At 61.4% G+C, this 13,009-nt stretch overlaps 1 protein-coding gene across 3 annotated transcripts; it reads right to left on the bottom strand.

Moving 5' to 3' along the window:
• Window positions 1-2,035: 2,035 nt before the first annotated feature.
• On the bottom strand, window positions 2,036-11,327 carry LOC309444311 (protein eva-1 homolog C-like). Of its 3 annotated transcripts, XM_082062016.1 has the most exons (8): window positions 11,194-11,327; window positions 7,893-8,092; window positions 4,992-5,115; window positions 4,676-4,828; window positions 4,378-4,521; window positions 4,168-4,239; window positions 3,733-3,822; window positions 2,036-3,052 (listed from the first exon to the last, which is right to left on the bottom strand). In XM_082062016.1, the coding sequence occupies exons 1-8, from the start codon at window positions 11,273-11,275 to the stop codon at window positions 2,667-2,669; spliced, it is 1,251 nt and encodes a 416-aa protein (XP_081918142.1). In that variant the 5' UTR covers window positions 11,276-11,327; the 3' UTR covers window positions 2,036-2,666. The 3 variants fall into 3 exon arrangements, with proteins under 3 accessions (XP_081918142.1, XP_081918143.1, XP_081918144.1); XM_082062017.1 differs by lacking the exon at window positions 3,733-3,822; XM_082062018.1 differs by lacking the exons at window positions 7,893-8,092; window positions 11,194-11,327 and adding an exon at window positions 7,239-7,325.
• Between the last annotated feature and the right edge of the window lie 1,682 nt (window positions 11,328-13,009).

Genomic DNA, 13,009 nt, shown 5'->3' with positions numbered 1-13,009 from the left:
ACATCTGAGCTGCTCCCGTGGTCCCAGAGGCTTCAGGAATGCTCTGACCTGATCCCCTTTCCCTTGGGGACAGGGATGGGGGGTGGCACATGTGCCACCTGTCGTGCAGAGCTCCCTTCCCCTCTCCAGCTCCTGGGGGCTTTCAGCACTGTGCCAGGCTCAAGGGAAACCCCCAGTGGAGATAAGCTCAGCAGAGCTCAGCGCTGCAGTAGAGGAGAGCTTTCCCCAGCCAGAAGATTCCTAAGTTTAACCCAAGGAAATCCTTTGGGATAATCTCACACCCATGTGCTGCTGTTGCTGGTGGAGCTGATGAACCCTTGTTAGGGAAACCTCCTGGTGCCAGCTTCCGAGGGGACTTAAACACGCTGCCCAGGGGCCATGAGGGCAGGGTGAGTCCTGCTCTGTGCTGACAAGCAGGGCAGCTCAGGCTGCGTGTGGGCAGCTCTGCCACCTCTCCAGCAGAAAGACCTGGGGCCACTGACAGCCAGTAGCAGCAGAACGGCTGTGGGATGCGGCACGGCCGAGGAGAGCCCACAAGGCTTTGAACCTGCGTCCCACAGATCTCGGGTACCTTCAGTCCCCCAAACTGGGCAGGGCTGCTGTGGCTCCAGCCCGTCTTGTTTCCTTCTCGGCCACTTGTATTCTCCAGCCCCAGGTCCCCTGGTGCCACCGCTGCCATCCCTGGCCTGGGAGCTCCCTGAGGTTCACTCATGATCGGTCTGGGATCCTTATAGGATCCAGTTGTCTGCCTCTCTTTGTGCATGTTGGGGCAGTGCGTACTCCAGCCAAATATATGAGTTGGGCGCGTACTCACGAGTCAGAGCTGGGACACATCCCACTGCAGATAGAAACACGGTGCATCGGCCTGTGGGATAAGATCGTCAGCCAAAAACCCCCATCTAAATCTGCCCGCGGCTCTGTGGGGCTTGGACGAGCTGCCGCTTTGGGATGGGTCTGTGTCTGCCCGTCCTGCCCGGGCTTGGCAGGGGGAAGCCGGCTTTTCCAGTCCCCACGGTGCTGCCGCCCCTGGGGAGGCTGTGGGGACCCAGCCCTGCTGCAGGCGGTGGCTCACACCACGTGCTGGAATCCCACCCAGCCACCCGGGGGACTGGAGGAAAGCTGGAGGAAGCAAGAAGCCGACCCCGCGAGGTGAATGCCTTGGGTCTGCAGCAGGAGATGTGCCAGGGTCCAGGCATGGTCTCAGTCCTGCCTGTCATCAAAGGACACTGGGTGCTGGTTTGAGGTGAGAGTCCCTCAAATTCCCCTTGGGCGTCCCACATTAACTCCCCAAATCAGGCAGGATGCCAGTCCTTGCCCCGCTCACAGGAGCAGCAGCGCAAGGCTCCTGCGTGGCTGTGGCACTGGGCTCTGCACCGGGAGAGCATCCACCGCCGAGCACAGCGCGGCTCTGGCTGCAGAGATGGGGCCGGGGCCTCCCCGGCCCCCAACAGCTGGGTTAAGGGGTGCACTGATGTCCCCCACAGCCCTCTCTTGCTGCACCCAGCCCAGGCACTTCATGTGCAATGGCGGATGGAAAAACAGACCCTGCTATGTGCTAGCTCAAGAACATTTGTACCTGCAGTGTTCCCAATGTGCAAGAGCTGGGTCGCTGCTCCCATCCAGCCCCTTCCCCCAGCACTGCAGAGCCCACGCTGCCTTACGGAGCTGGAGCCCCCAGCCCAGGTTCCTGACACCGTGAGGCTGCTGAGAAGCCCCTCTGCATGGCACATGGGAACGTTCGCTCCAGGATTGCTTGCCAGACAGAGAGCCTCGGGCTCAAGACAAGTTGCAAGGGCAGGGGAGTGTCGTTCATGGGATCCACAAGGACTGCTTTCCCTTCCCCAGGCTAAAACCTTACCCTTTCCCAGGCTAAAACAGGCCCAACTTGTTGCTCCCCATGGCTCAGCACCAGAAACACCAGCAGGAGGCAAGGAGCAGATCCGCACACGACGACTGAGCTTTACCACTTCCTTTTTCCTCCCTTTTCTCTGTTAATGGCAGAGGTCAGGGAGGGACACTGTGTCTATGAGCTGCTGCATTTATTTACTGGAAAAAGCCCCAGCAAGTGAGCCCGGAGCTCTCCTGCCAGCGGGGAAAACAAGAAGGAAAGCACAGAGCAAAGCGAGGTGACAGAGCTCCCGAATGCCCGCAGCCCCACGGGGGATACCAGGGCTGTGCTGGGGGACGCTCGCAGCGCTCTCCCGCCCGCTCCACATCGTCCCCATGTCCTGGCCATTTCTGCACCTGCCATCTGCATGCTGTCTGAGCGCTGGGGGGTGTTTGCAGCACCAGGGCTGGAAGCCAGCACCCAAGAAGAAACAGGAGCAAAGAGCCCGGCAAGGCCAAGGGTGCGCTCGGCGTGGCTGGGCAGGGTTAAGTACTAGAGCCAGCCGAGCATGGGGAGGTTAGCCTGGGATTAGCGGCGTGTTTGTGATAAAGGATCCAGTGGCCCCACAACCCACCCTGCAGCCCCTCATCACACCCAGGGACCACATCTTACCCCTGGGTTAGAGGTTTCCAGACTGGTGGAGCAGTGGGTTGGTGGCCACACTGAGGCTGCTCCGTCCCTGTTCCTGCTGCCACTCGGGATGCCCACTCACCCCGAGGAGCCCAAACTCTTGTGTCTCGTGTCATATCCCACTTAATCCCTGGCACTCTTCCAGTTCTTATTTGGTGGCCGATTTGATCTTGTGGATGGCATATGGGCTCGACTCTTTGGGCATCCAGATCTCCTCCCCGCCGCGGCCCTGGTGCTCCACCGCCCCCTCCATGGCCGCCGTCAGCTCGGGGCTGAAGATGCTGTCGGTGGCCCGGTAGGTGCGGGTGAGGCGGCGGAAGGAGGAGTCCGAGGAGCTGTCGTCGGGAAGCTCTTCGTCCTGCTCCTCGCGCAGCTTGGTCCTGCTCAGCTCCGAGCTGCTCCCCAGCTCCGGGTCCTTGAGAGCCTCTCCCAGCTCCTGGAGGAACGTCGTTTTGGGGCTGATGATGCACAGCAGGAGCATGAGGCCTCCTGAGACCCCGCAAAGAAAGTAGAGGCCAACTTTCTCTGGGACTCCTGGGGAGTGAAGAACAAAGAGACACCAGGGTACAAACGGCCTCCGCAGCTGGCTGGGGACCTGTGCCCAGGGGAGGAAGAGGAGGGAGCGGGGATGCCCTCAGCACCCAGGCTGCAGGGGCAGGACAGACCCTGCCCCAGTGACCATGGGAACGTCAACCAGAGCCTCACCAGCACCCACTAGTGTCCCCAAATGCCCGTTTCCCCATTGGAAACCCCCACTGGGAGGCATGGTAAGCAGCACAGTGAGAGGAATCATCTCTCCAGGGATTTAAATGAGTGTTTTCCCCTGGCAAGGGAAACTTTTGCCTGCAGAGAAGTGCCCTCCATCAGCAAAGGCCCCTGCAGACAGGGCAGGAAGGAAGGAGACCCAGCAGGCAATTCAGCCCATCCATAAGGAAGGTCCGAGGGCAGGGCTGCAGGACCCATGACTGATGGTGCTGTGGGACCTTGGGGCTCGTTCAACCTCCGAGCTCTTGCCCTATGTTCCCCCCACAAGCCCCACATGTGCACTTGTTGCATTCCTGCCGCGCATGCCTGCTGAGCCTGCCGGAGGGGTCTGGGGTCTGTCTGCCTCTGAGCTGAGCCCCAGGCTGAGCAGGGACCTCAGGACCTGAGCCACCCTCCCAAGCCCGTCCTGCTGCCCCAGGTGCTGTGTAAGTGCTGGGGAGGGCACGTACCCCAAAGGTGGGCAAAAGCTGCCAGAGTGCTAGTAAAAATCATCCGGTCTTCCCGGAGCCTGGAGAACCTGGGCCCCTTGTACCAGCCACCTGCAGCGAACAAGGGGATGCGGGCTGTGACACGACGTGCCCCCCAGCGCCCCACTGCCCGTCTGCCTGTCCCTGCCTGTCTCCTTCCCTACACCGAACTCCTTCCTCCCTGGAGAAGCGTTCCCCTGCCCGCTGGGGTGCTCCTCCGCGGCTCCTCCGCTCCCAGCAGAGCACATCTCTCCAGCCCCTGGGCAACAACTGATGGGGCAGCGCTGCTGGGATGGAGCTGCAGGGCTCGTGCCGGCGGTGGGCGCTGCAGATGTAGACAGGCCATGGAAAGCTTGGTTCACCCAGGCACAGACACGGTGCCGCACTGCTTTTGGCACAGCCTTCCCCCCACGTTACCGTGCATGTAGTCCGAGAGCAGGAAGGGGTCTGAGGTGTCAGGGCCCACCTCCTCCAGCAGCTGCTTGGGCACTGCAAGGAGAGCAAAGGCTGAGCATCACCACCCTGCTTGTCCCCAGCAGCCCCTGCCTCCCCCAGGAGCCCCACAGCCCTGCGCGCACAGCGTGGGGCGGGCACAGCGGGGGCTCAGCCCTCGTGGGTGGCTCTCACCGCAGGTGTAGGACACTCGCAGCTGTTTCTTCATGCCGGGCAGGCATGGGTCCCCAAAGGTGGCCTGGTCAGCAGCCACGGTGCAGTTCCCCTTGCGGTGGCACTTCTTGGAGACCCTCCGCAGGGCATCCGGAGCCAAGCACTCTGCAGAGACATGGGGCATGGACCCACGGGCAGACCTGCCCCTGCCCACCAGGCACCAGCCAGCTGTGGCCAAGGGGCACAGGTACAGCCCAATTGCATATGTGTGCCACGCTCTCTGAAGGGCTCATTTCTGGCTCAAACTGATCTAGCATACCTATATGGGGTCCCTCAGGGTTCAGGGCTTCACACTCTGGTTTGCCCCGCAGGAATCGTCCGTAATTTGCAGAATAAATGGCCAGGATGGATTTTGGTCGGCACTGCAGCCTCAGCTTGTCGTTCTCACACACAGTCTTGACCCGATGGTTCCCTGGGGAATGTCACCGCAGAGTGTCTCTGTGCATCCCGAGTCACCTGCAATCCCCTTCCCCCTGAGCCCAGCCAAGGGTCTGAGCGCTGCCCAGGGCAGGGCTGGAGGCACAGGAGGCCAGGGAAGCCCCCTGCAGCATTGCCCATACCTCACTCCACCTTACCTGGCCGGCACTTGTAGGAAGTGATGAGGTACTTGTGTGTCCCAGGGCACGGGTCTGGCCCAAAGACTTGGCTGTGCACCAAGAACTGGCACCACTGCTGGTCCTGGCACTCGGCCAGCAGCTTCTGGAGAGCAAAGCAGGACAGACAGGAAGATGGGTGAGGACTCCTGGGGCTGTTCTCGCCTCCTTGTCTTCAGTGCCACCACCAGCCTCGGGGAAATGACCTCTCAGTCTGCAGCGGGGTCCTACGGCTGCTCACGCCAACCCCTCTGCCACAGTCACCGTGCTTCGTGTGTTGGTTCCTGGATCTGTTCCTTCCCTGCACCCACGCAGAGCTGTGTGCCAGCATGTCTGCCAGTACCTGTGCCGGCACCACGCCGTGTGTGTGCAGCGGCTGCGCAGGCACGCAAGATAACAGCCCCGTGCAACATGCAGGGAGGTGTGCATGTTGACATGGCCCCGTGCAACACCTGTGTAGATGTGCACACCGATACATCTCTGTACAACACCCGTGCAGATGTGCACACTGACACAGCCCTGTGCAACACCCGTGCAGGTGTGCACACCGATACGTCTCTGTACAACACCTGTGCAGGTGTGCACACTGACACAGCTCTGTGCAACACCCGTGCGGGTGTGCACACCGACACGGCCCCGTGCAACACCCGCGCACCAGGTCCGCGCCTCGGGGCTCCGTGCAATGCGCAGCGAGGCCACCAGAGGGGGCCGCGGGTTCGCGCCAGGGCGCCGCTCGGGCAGCGTCCCCGCCCGGCCCCGGGGTGGCCTTTGCCGCTGCTCGCTGTCCTCGGCTGGCCCCACTGGGAGATGGCCCCGCAGCTCAAGCCCTGGGGTCCCACCACCTGAAACGACAGAGCCCCTTTTCATCCACCTTCTCCCCCCTCCGACCCTGTCTCCCTCAGCCCAGCACTGGAGGAGCCTCCTTTTGGTCTTCACTGGCTGCTAGATGAGAAATTTGAGGAGGAAATGCAATTAACCCCTCTCCTCAAGTTTTGCTTAAGCAGAGCTGAGCCTCAGCAACTCTTCAGATGTCCTTTCTCCACCAGCAGCTTCCCGGCAGCAGGGATCCCAGCCCCATACAATCGCTGTCCCCTGGACGGCGCAGCTCCATCTCGCTGCAAACCTGAGCTGCACAGATCCTGCTCACAGACCTGCCCTTCAGTCTCCAAACATCTGTGCCGGGCTGTATCCTCCATCCTGCACTTGACGCACAAGCTCTGGGGACCCTGATCTGTGTTTGCATGTGGTTTGTGGGACTGACCCGGCGCCATGCCGGCACAGCCTGGCCCAGTGCTTGCAGAGCTCCTGGACATGCAAGGTGCCGGGATGGGACCTGCGGCTGGAGCAGGGCCGGGCAGCAAAGCCTTGTGAGCTCCCAGGGCAGGGAACTGGCCCCTCAGCTCTTGTTCCTCTTCTCTGGCTCTGTGTTCCCCTTCCCCACAGGCGGCTGCATGCAGCTGGGTTTGCTGCGGTTTTGCTCCAGCCCTAGGAAGCAGCTGGAATGGGAATAAAAAAGTAGCACATGAAACCCTCTCCCCATCAAGCAACCCTCCTGCTGGCCCCCAGCATGTGTCCTGGCTGCCCTGGGTCAGAGCCCTGTGACCGGGAGGGAGAAGTGGGTATGGTTTGGGCGCGCTGTGTCCGGCATAGCACGGCGTGTTGCCCACCTCACCTGCTCTCCAGCATCTCTCCAGCCATGGGTGGAGCTGAGTAGCCGGACCAGGGCTTTGCAGCTGGGGCTGGGGAGCATTGCCCGGCCAAGCAGGGCTCCAGAAAAGGCTCCTGTGTCTACAAGGCCAGATGCAGCCTCAGGCTGCATAAGGACCATGGGTGAGCGCAGGTCAAGTGTTCAGCCAAGGGAGAAGTTGCTGAGAACTGGAGGAGTTTGGTGGGCAAAGGACACGTGCTCAAGGCTTTGCAGAATGAGCATTGTTGCTCTCCTTGCTCCCTCCCAGATGACCGCTATGATGCCTGGACTGTGCTGCTGCCAGCTGCAACAGCTCGTCTTGTCCAAGGCAACCCAAAGCCATGGATGCTGAGGCCAGCCATGCCAGTGTGGAGAGCCACAAGCCAGGGTAAAGCTGCAGGAGGCCGAGGGACATCTGTCCCAAATCTTCTCTGTTCCATTCCTCAAGCTGCTCATTATGTCTCATATGTGGGGCCAGTGGAGGGCTGGTGTCCTCACTGGGCACAGGGTTGTCCCCAAACACAAAGAAGAATCGAGCACACCTGCAGCATGGAGCAGGCCGTGGGACTTGTGCAGCAGCCCAGCAAGTGTTTCCTCCAACCAGGCATCAGCTTTGCAGAGGTCCCTTCCATTCCGCCAGCCTCTGCCTTCCTCCCCTCTCCCTGCTCTGGTGCCTGCAATCAACAGACCCTCCTTTGGGCCTGCTTCATTAATCTGCTTCTTGGGAGCTGCCAGCATGGACGGGTGCTGCTTCTGACCGAGGAAGAGCTGAGCTCTGTGCTAACCCAGGGGACGAAGCTGCAGGACTTAGCACAGCATCCCTCAAGGGCCCCTGTCCTGCTTCTCCAGCCCGGCACCCCGGCTGCTGTGCCACCCCTCTCCCAGGACCCAGCCCCAGCTGAAGGGCTTGCTCTGAGCCTGCTGCGTCCTGTGGGACTACTGACAGCCCGGCTCAGGACACCGCCGTGCCGCCTGCCAGGCTCCCCCGGCAGCGCTGCCCCACCCTGGGACCCACCACATGAAGTCTTGTCCACCCTTATCTCCCCAAAATGCTCTGGGGAAAGGACCTCAAAGGTGAATCCCGATGCTGATGGCAGCAGCCGCCCTCAGGGCACAGGGAGGCCGTGCTGCCACCCAGCCCAGTGACGCGGGGCAGGAGGGGCAGCCAAGGGTCCCTTGGGACCGTCAGCCCTTACCAGGTGTGCGGTGGCAGACATGCACTCGGTGCTCTCCTGGGAAGCATTGCCGGGGCTGGGACAGAGGTTGGGGCTGGGTACACGACGCCCGTAGAAGGCGCCGAGGATGCTGATGGTGGTCTTGCGAGGGCAGACGATGAGAAGCTGCTCCCCGTCGCAGGTGTGGGCGGTGTGGTTCCGCAGCACCTTGCGCAGGTACCCTGGAGGGGGAAAGCACGGGCGGCGTTGGCCAGAGGAGACACCGGGACCACGGCAGTGGTGGCGCTTGGGCTCCCGACAGCTGGTGGCACTGCGGGCACAGAGCTGGCTCAGCCTCTTGGGGCGCAGTGCCCACAAAGACCAGGCAGGACAAGCCCTGTCCTGTCGCTCTCCTCTGGTTGCCCCATATCACTGGACACTGGAAGCCATGAAGGACACAGCACACTGCTCAGGCTCCCGACCCTCATCTCCTGCTGCATCCACTACAGCCGAGGCACTAATGGGGCAAACAGGACCAGAGTGGGGCTGCAGCAGAGAAGATGGGCTTGCAGCAAAACTTATATGCAGCGTTGCAGCCAAGAGGCTGGAAAGCAGCATGGAGTAGCCGAGTTGGTTAGCAAACATAAGCAAAAGCTGGAGGCAGGATAAGAGGTCAGAAAAAACACATATGGAAGAATCCCATGAGGACTAGTGAAGGGTTTAGGGAAAATCAGGCTTGCTATGGAGGCATGGGGAAGAGAAAGCAAGGATGAGCCAGAGATGATCACTCAGAGATGATCACCGGAGTCAGGGGGAGGGGGATGCTCTCTGTCACAGCATGCCGAGCCACGGGCTGGAGGAGAGAAGGGTCCAGAGGCTGGTGGCAGCTCCCGCGGCTGGCTGGGTCAGTATGGATGGGTGTGAGCCACCAAATGGTCATCTGTGCCCAGCTGACCCGGGTGTCTCTGCTGGAGAAGCCCCGTACATCGCTGTGAGCCATCCCCAGGCCATGGCCTTGCTGGCAGACACTGGCCCTTCTCTCTCTGAATTCCCAGCACGGGGTATTTCTCTCTTTTAACTCTGCTTGTTTGTGTCCCAGACCACTTACCCTGTTGTTTTCCCTGCAAGGGATGGTAAGGTGGGGCTGTCCTGCCCAGCCTTTAAGAGGGTTTAACATGCAGCTATCAGCTCTGGCTGGTACCAGCTGTACTGGATGTTGGGTGAGCAAGGAAGCTGTTTTAATAAAAGCTCTGCAAGCTGCCAGGGGTGCTCTGAGCAGGCACTGGTTGCTGGAGGAGGCCGAGGAAGCAGGAAAATCTGACAGAAATGATGTGTAGGGCCCTGGACAGAGCAGTTTGCACCAGGCCTTTGAATAAAACAAAAGCAAAGCAGAAGCATCATTTTGAACCTGGGAGGAGGGGGACAGGGCAACGTGGTACCTGCCAGGCAGGACCCTGCGCTATTGGGTTGGTCACAGACCGCAGACCCCACCTGTGGGGTCCTCAGAGGGACTTGCACCCCAGCCCAGTGTGGGGACTGGGGCAGAACATGCACCCCGTACCCCAGCCCAGGCAAACTCCCTCAAACCAATACAAGAAGGTGGGATCCCCAGCTCCCAGCCCTGCGCTTCTCCCTCTGTGCCTCTGCAAACCGGTGCCAGGCTCAGCTGCACAAAGGGCTCCTTTCGCCTTCCCTGCTGCTGCTAACCGCTTGGCATCTGCAGCCAGCATCCCTCCCCGGGGGACGGCAGCGCTGCGGCTGGGAACTGATATTTCCCTTGGACACAGGCAGCTGCTGGCATTTCTCAGCTCCTTTCTTCTTGTAAGCACGGGATGAGCGACTGGGGAGGCCACAGCCCTATGCAAGCGAGCCATTGCTCACTCCTCTGCACACCGGGGGAGAGAGAGAGGCAGAGGTGGAGGAGGTGGATGGGAACAGGCAAGCAGCGCCTTGGAGGGCGCAGAGCTGGCTCAGCCTCCTGGGGTGCAGTGCCCACAAAGAGGGGGCAGGACAAGCCCTGTCCTGTCTCTCTCCTCCAGTTACCTCGTTTCACCAGGCGCTGGGAGCCATGAAGGGCATGGGACCCTGCTCGGGCTCCCGGCCCCCATCTCCTGCTGCTGCAGCAGCATCCAGGCTCTTGTGCAGGCTCCAGAGCCACCTGGGGCTTGACTTCTGCTTGGCACCAACTCCAAACCTGCCAGCTCATCTCTGGTGGTGGGTCTGCCCGAACCCCCGCTGCCCGGCCAGCTGCCCAACCCTGCGGATGGTGGGGGACACAGGGGAGGAATGTGGGTTTCCTCAAATCCAGCCTGCCTTGCAGAAGGCACCCTCCTCTGCCACCGTGCCGGCTGGCAGCACTGGTGGTTTGTATTTTAAAACTGAGGCTCAAACAGGGCTGCAGGTTTCTCCATCGTATTTTGGGGCAGTGAGCAATTTAGAAGATGTATTTTTTTTTGTGGGTGAAACCACGGCAGGGAGGCTGCAGGCGGATTTTGTGAGCGATGCCGGCGGCCCGCCGGTGCCGCTGACTCAGTCCCTGGTGTGCGGTTGTGCAGTTGGCTCTGCCCAGATGAAATCACATCCTCCCTCGCAGCCCGCCCTGCCGCGCTCCCGGCATCGTGCGGGCTCGGCGGAGCGGAGCAGGAGGTGGCTGTGTCTAGAAGATCCCTCAGAGGAACCGCAGTCCCCGGTCACCCAGCCTGCCTGCACCCATCCTAACTGTCCCAAGCGCTGGAGCGCAAAGGATCCCAAATTTCTGCTTCAGCTGCATGTGTAAGGCTCAGCCCAGGGAAGGGGATGTGGCCTTTGCTGTGCCTTGTGGCGGTGCCCCAGCAGCCTCCCTGCTCACAGGTGACTCCGGCTGGGGACAGCAGCCCCCAGCTCCAGCAGGGGCCGCGCAGGGCTTCAGCCCATCTCTCCCTCACCTTCTCAGAGCAGCAAAGGCTTGAGGGAGCCCTGGGCGCTCCAGAAGACTTCAGCTCCACACGCCACTCAGCACCAGGGACATGAGCGTCATGGCCTGGGGGGTCTCAGAAAACCTCTGGGACTGTCTTAAGATTTGTTTGTTTTTCCATTTCTACCTCCAAGCTGTCCAACAGAGTGCAGCAGCAGCGAGGGGACCCGCTGCCTCACTCGCACCAAGGCTGCGGGACATGCGTGGGGTGTTTTCAGATCCCAGCACTGCCGTGGGGGTAAAACCCCCTCTTTTAAAATTTGGCAGCCTCCCTCTGGCCTGCACTGCTTTGTGCCTCACTTGTCCCTATCCTGCCAACCTGGCTGCTGCTTTGCCCTCCCCTCCCACCGGCACGGTCCCCAGCATCCCCGGGCCTGCGCCCCGACTCACCGGAGAGCTCCGGGCTGGCCTCCAGCCCCACGGCCAGGCAGAGCAGGACCAGGGCTGCGGCTGGCCCCAGCAGCCCAGCCATGGTGCGGGCGCTCGGCTCTGCTGTGTCCCCCCAGGCAGCCTGCACCGGCCCGTCCTTGGCAGCGGCTGGTGCGGGGCTGGCCGCGCGCGGGGACAATGCTCGCTTCTGTGCCCTGCCAAAGCGCCGGGGCTGGGCGGGCGCCTGTGTACCCACTCTTTGTCTGCCGCCCAGGACGAGGGGCTGCTCTGCACAGCTGGGACACCCTCAGCACAGCGACACCTCCCACGGGGAGGGAGGGACGTGTTTTGAAAGGCTCTCCGTGGTGGGTGACTGGGCGCTGTGCCTTGGCATCGCTGTTGCTGGCGGAGAAACCATCAGCCCCTTCCCTCCTGCCTCTGCTCCTGCCAAGCAGAGCTATAGGGCTGGTCCCTCTTTCTTGCTCCCTGCTTTCTCATGGGCACGGTGAGGCAGAAATCTGGATACACGTGTGCTGTAATCTCCATCTAGGCAAACGTCCGGCCATTCAGCATTTGAGGAGGAAGGGAAGGGCTGCCTGTGCTACCTCCCAAGGCGGCTGCTCTTACAGAACAGGCAAACATCCTCCCTGCATCAATGCTGCAGGCAGGGACCTCTTTGCTGCTGCTCCTCTGCCCCCACAGCCTCCACAGGGCCAGATACTGGGTGCTGTGACACCCCGGAGGAGTGCACCGTGTCACTCCTGTGCCCTGCAGGAGTTAAGCCCCTGCCCGCTGCTTCAGCTGGAAGCTTGGAGCGAAACGCAAGGGGCCGGAGCTGCCTGGGCTGAGGTCAGCAGGGAAGCAGCAGCCGGTGGTGCCAGGAGCCGGAGCGGCTCTCCGCAGGCTCAGCGTCACTCGGGCGGGGGCCGGGGGGCAGCGGGGACAGGGACACATCACCTGGGGGCCTGCAGGGGAGCGACAGAGGTTGCAAGCTCATGCTGAGGGTGCTGCTGTGGCCCCGCTTGGCATTCACAACACCCTTAATTCAGCCCCCTTGCTTATGTGGTCATCAGGTAGAGTTTCCTGTCCCATTGAGTGGAATTTCAGGTTCTCCAAAAGGTTTGATGGGGCAGAAAGAAAAATGCCCCCCAGCCTCTCCTGTGCAGCCGCCAGCGTAAGCACCACACTGGGCTGTGCAGTAGGACCAGGAAAACCTTTTCCTTTGGGAGGACTCCTCCGGGACCCTCCAAAAGAATTTCCAAGCCTAATTACCTCGGGGTGGATGCTTTCTTGTCAGGGTTTGATTATTTTTAGGAAAGTCTAAGCTGGGGAGAGGGGTGGGGGGCTGAGTCAAGCAACCAGGATCCCCATTTTGTGCACAGCTCTGTACCAGCTATAAGGTTCTGAGGTGCGAGATGGGACCCGCCCAAGAGAGGAGTTAAGCCTGTGGATGCTGGGAAGCCATGTCCGCTGGGAAAACAGCCAGGCCGATCTGACAGCAAATGTTTCCCTCCCATCCTGGGGAGAAAAGCAAGCCGGTCATCCTTCCTGAGAAACAGCCCTAATTCCAGGAACGGGGCCCTGCCGGGGGGTCAGTCCTGGAGACATCCCATCGCCCTGCCGCACACCGCCCGGCTGGGCTGCTGCCAGCAGCGCTCTGGGATTCCCCGCTGCACCCCAACACGCTCCAGCCTCTTTGCTTTCCCTCCCTGGCTGTTTTGCAACCCTTCCTGCCCAAGGTCTGCGCCCTGGCAGCGCTCGGCCAGCTGTAAAGAGCCGGTGGCAGGCGGCCAGGCTGCCCTGCTCGGCTTCCCCGATCCCTCAACCCGCTCAGCGC

Source organism: Streptopelia decaocto (assembly GCF_964273445.1).
Source record: "Streptopelia decaocto genome assembly, chromosome: 10".
Lineage (NCBI taxonomy): Eukaryota > Metazoa > Chordata > Aves > Columbiformes > Columbidae > Streptopelia > Streptopelia decaocto.
This window is presented reverse-complemented; position numbering and strand designations above follow the sequence as displayed.

Coding starts and splice junctions, on each gene's coding strand:
- LOC309444311 (XM_082062016.1), bottom strand. CDS start 11,275: ATGGCTGGGCTGCTGGGGCCAGCCGCAGCCCTGGTCCTGCTCTGCCTG. Junction 5,116..7,892: donor TGTCTGCCACCGCACACCTG/GTAAGGGCTGAC, acceptor TTTGCTCTCCAG/AAGCTGCTGGCCGAGTGCCA. Junction 4,829..4,991: donor TTCCTACAAGTGCCGGCCAG/GTAAGGTGGAGT, acceptor GACATTCCCCAG/GGAACCATCGGGTCAAGACT.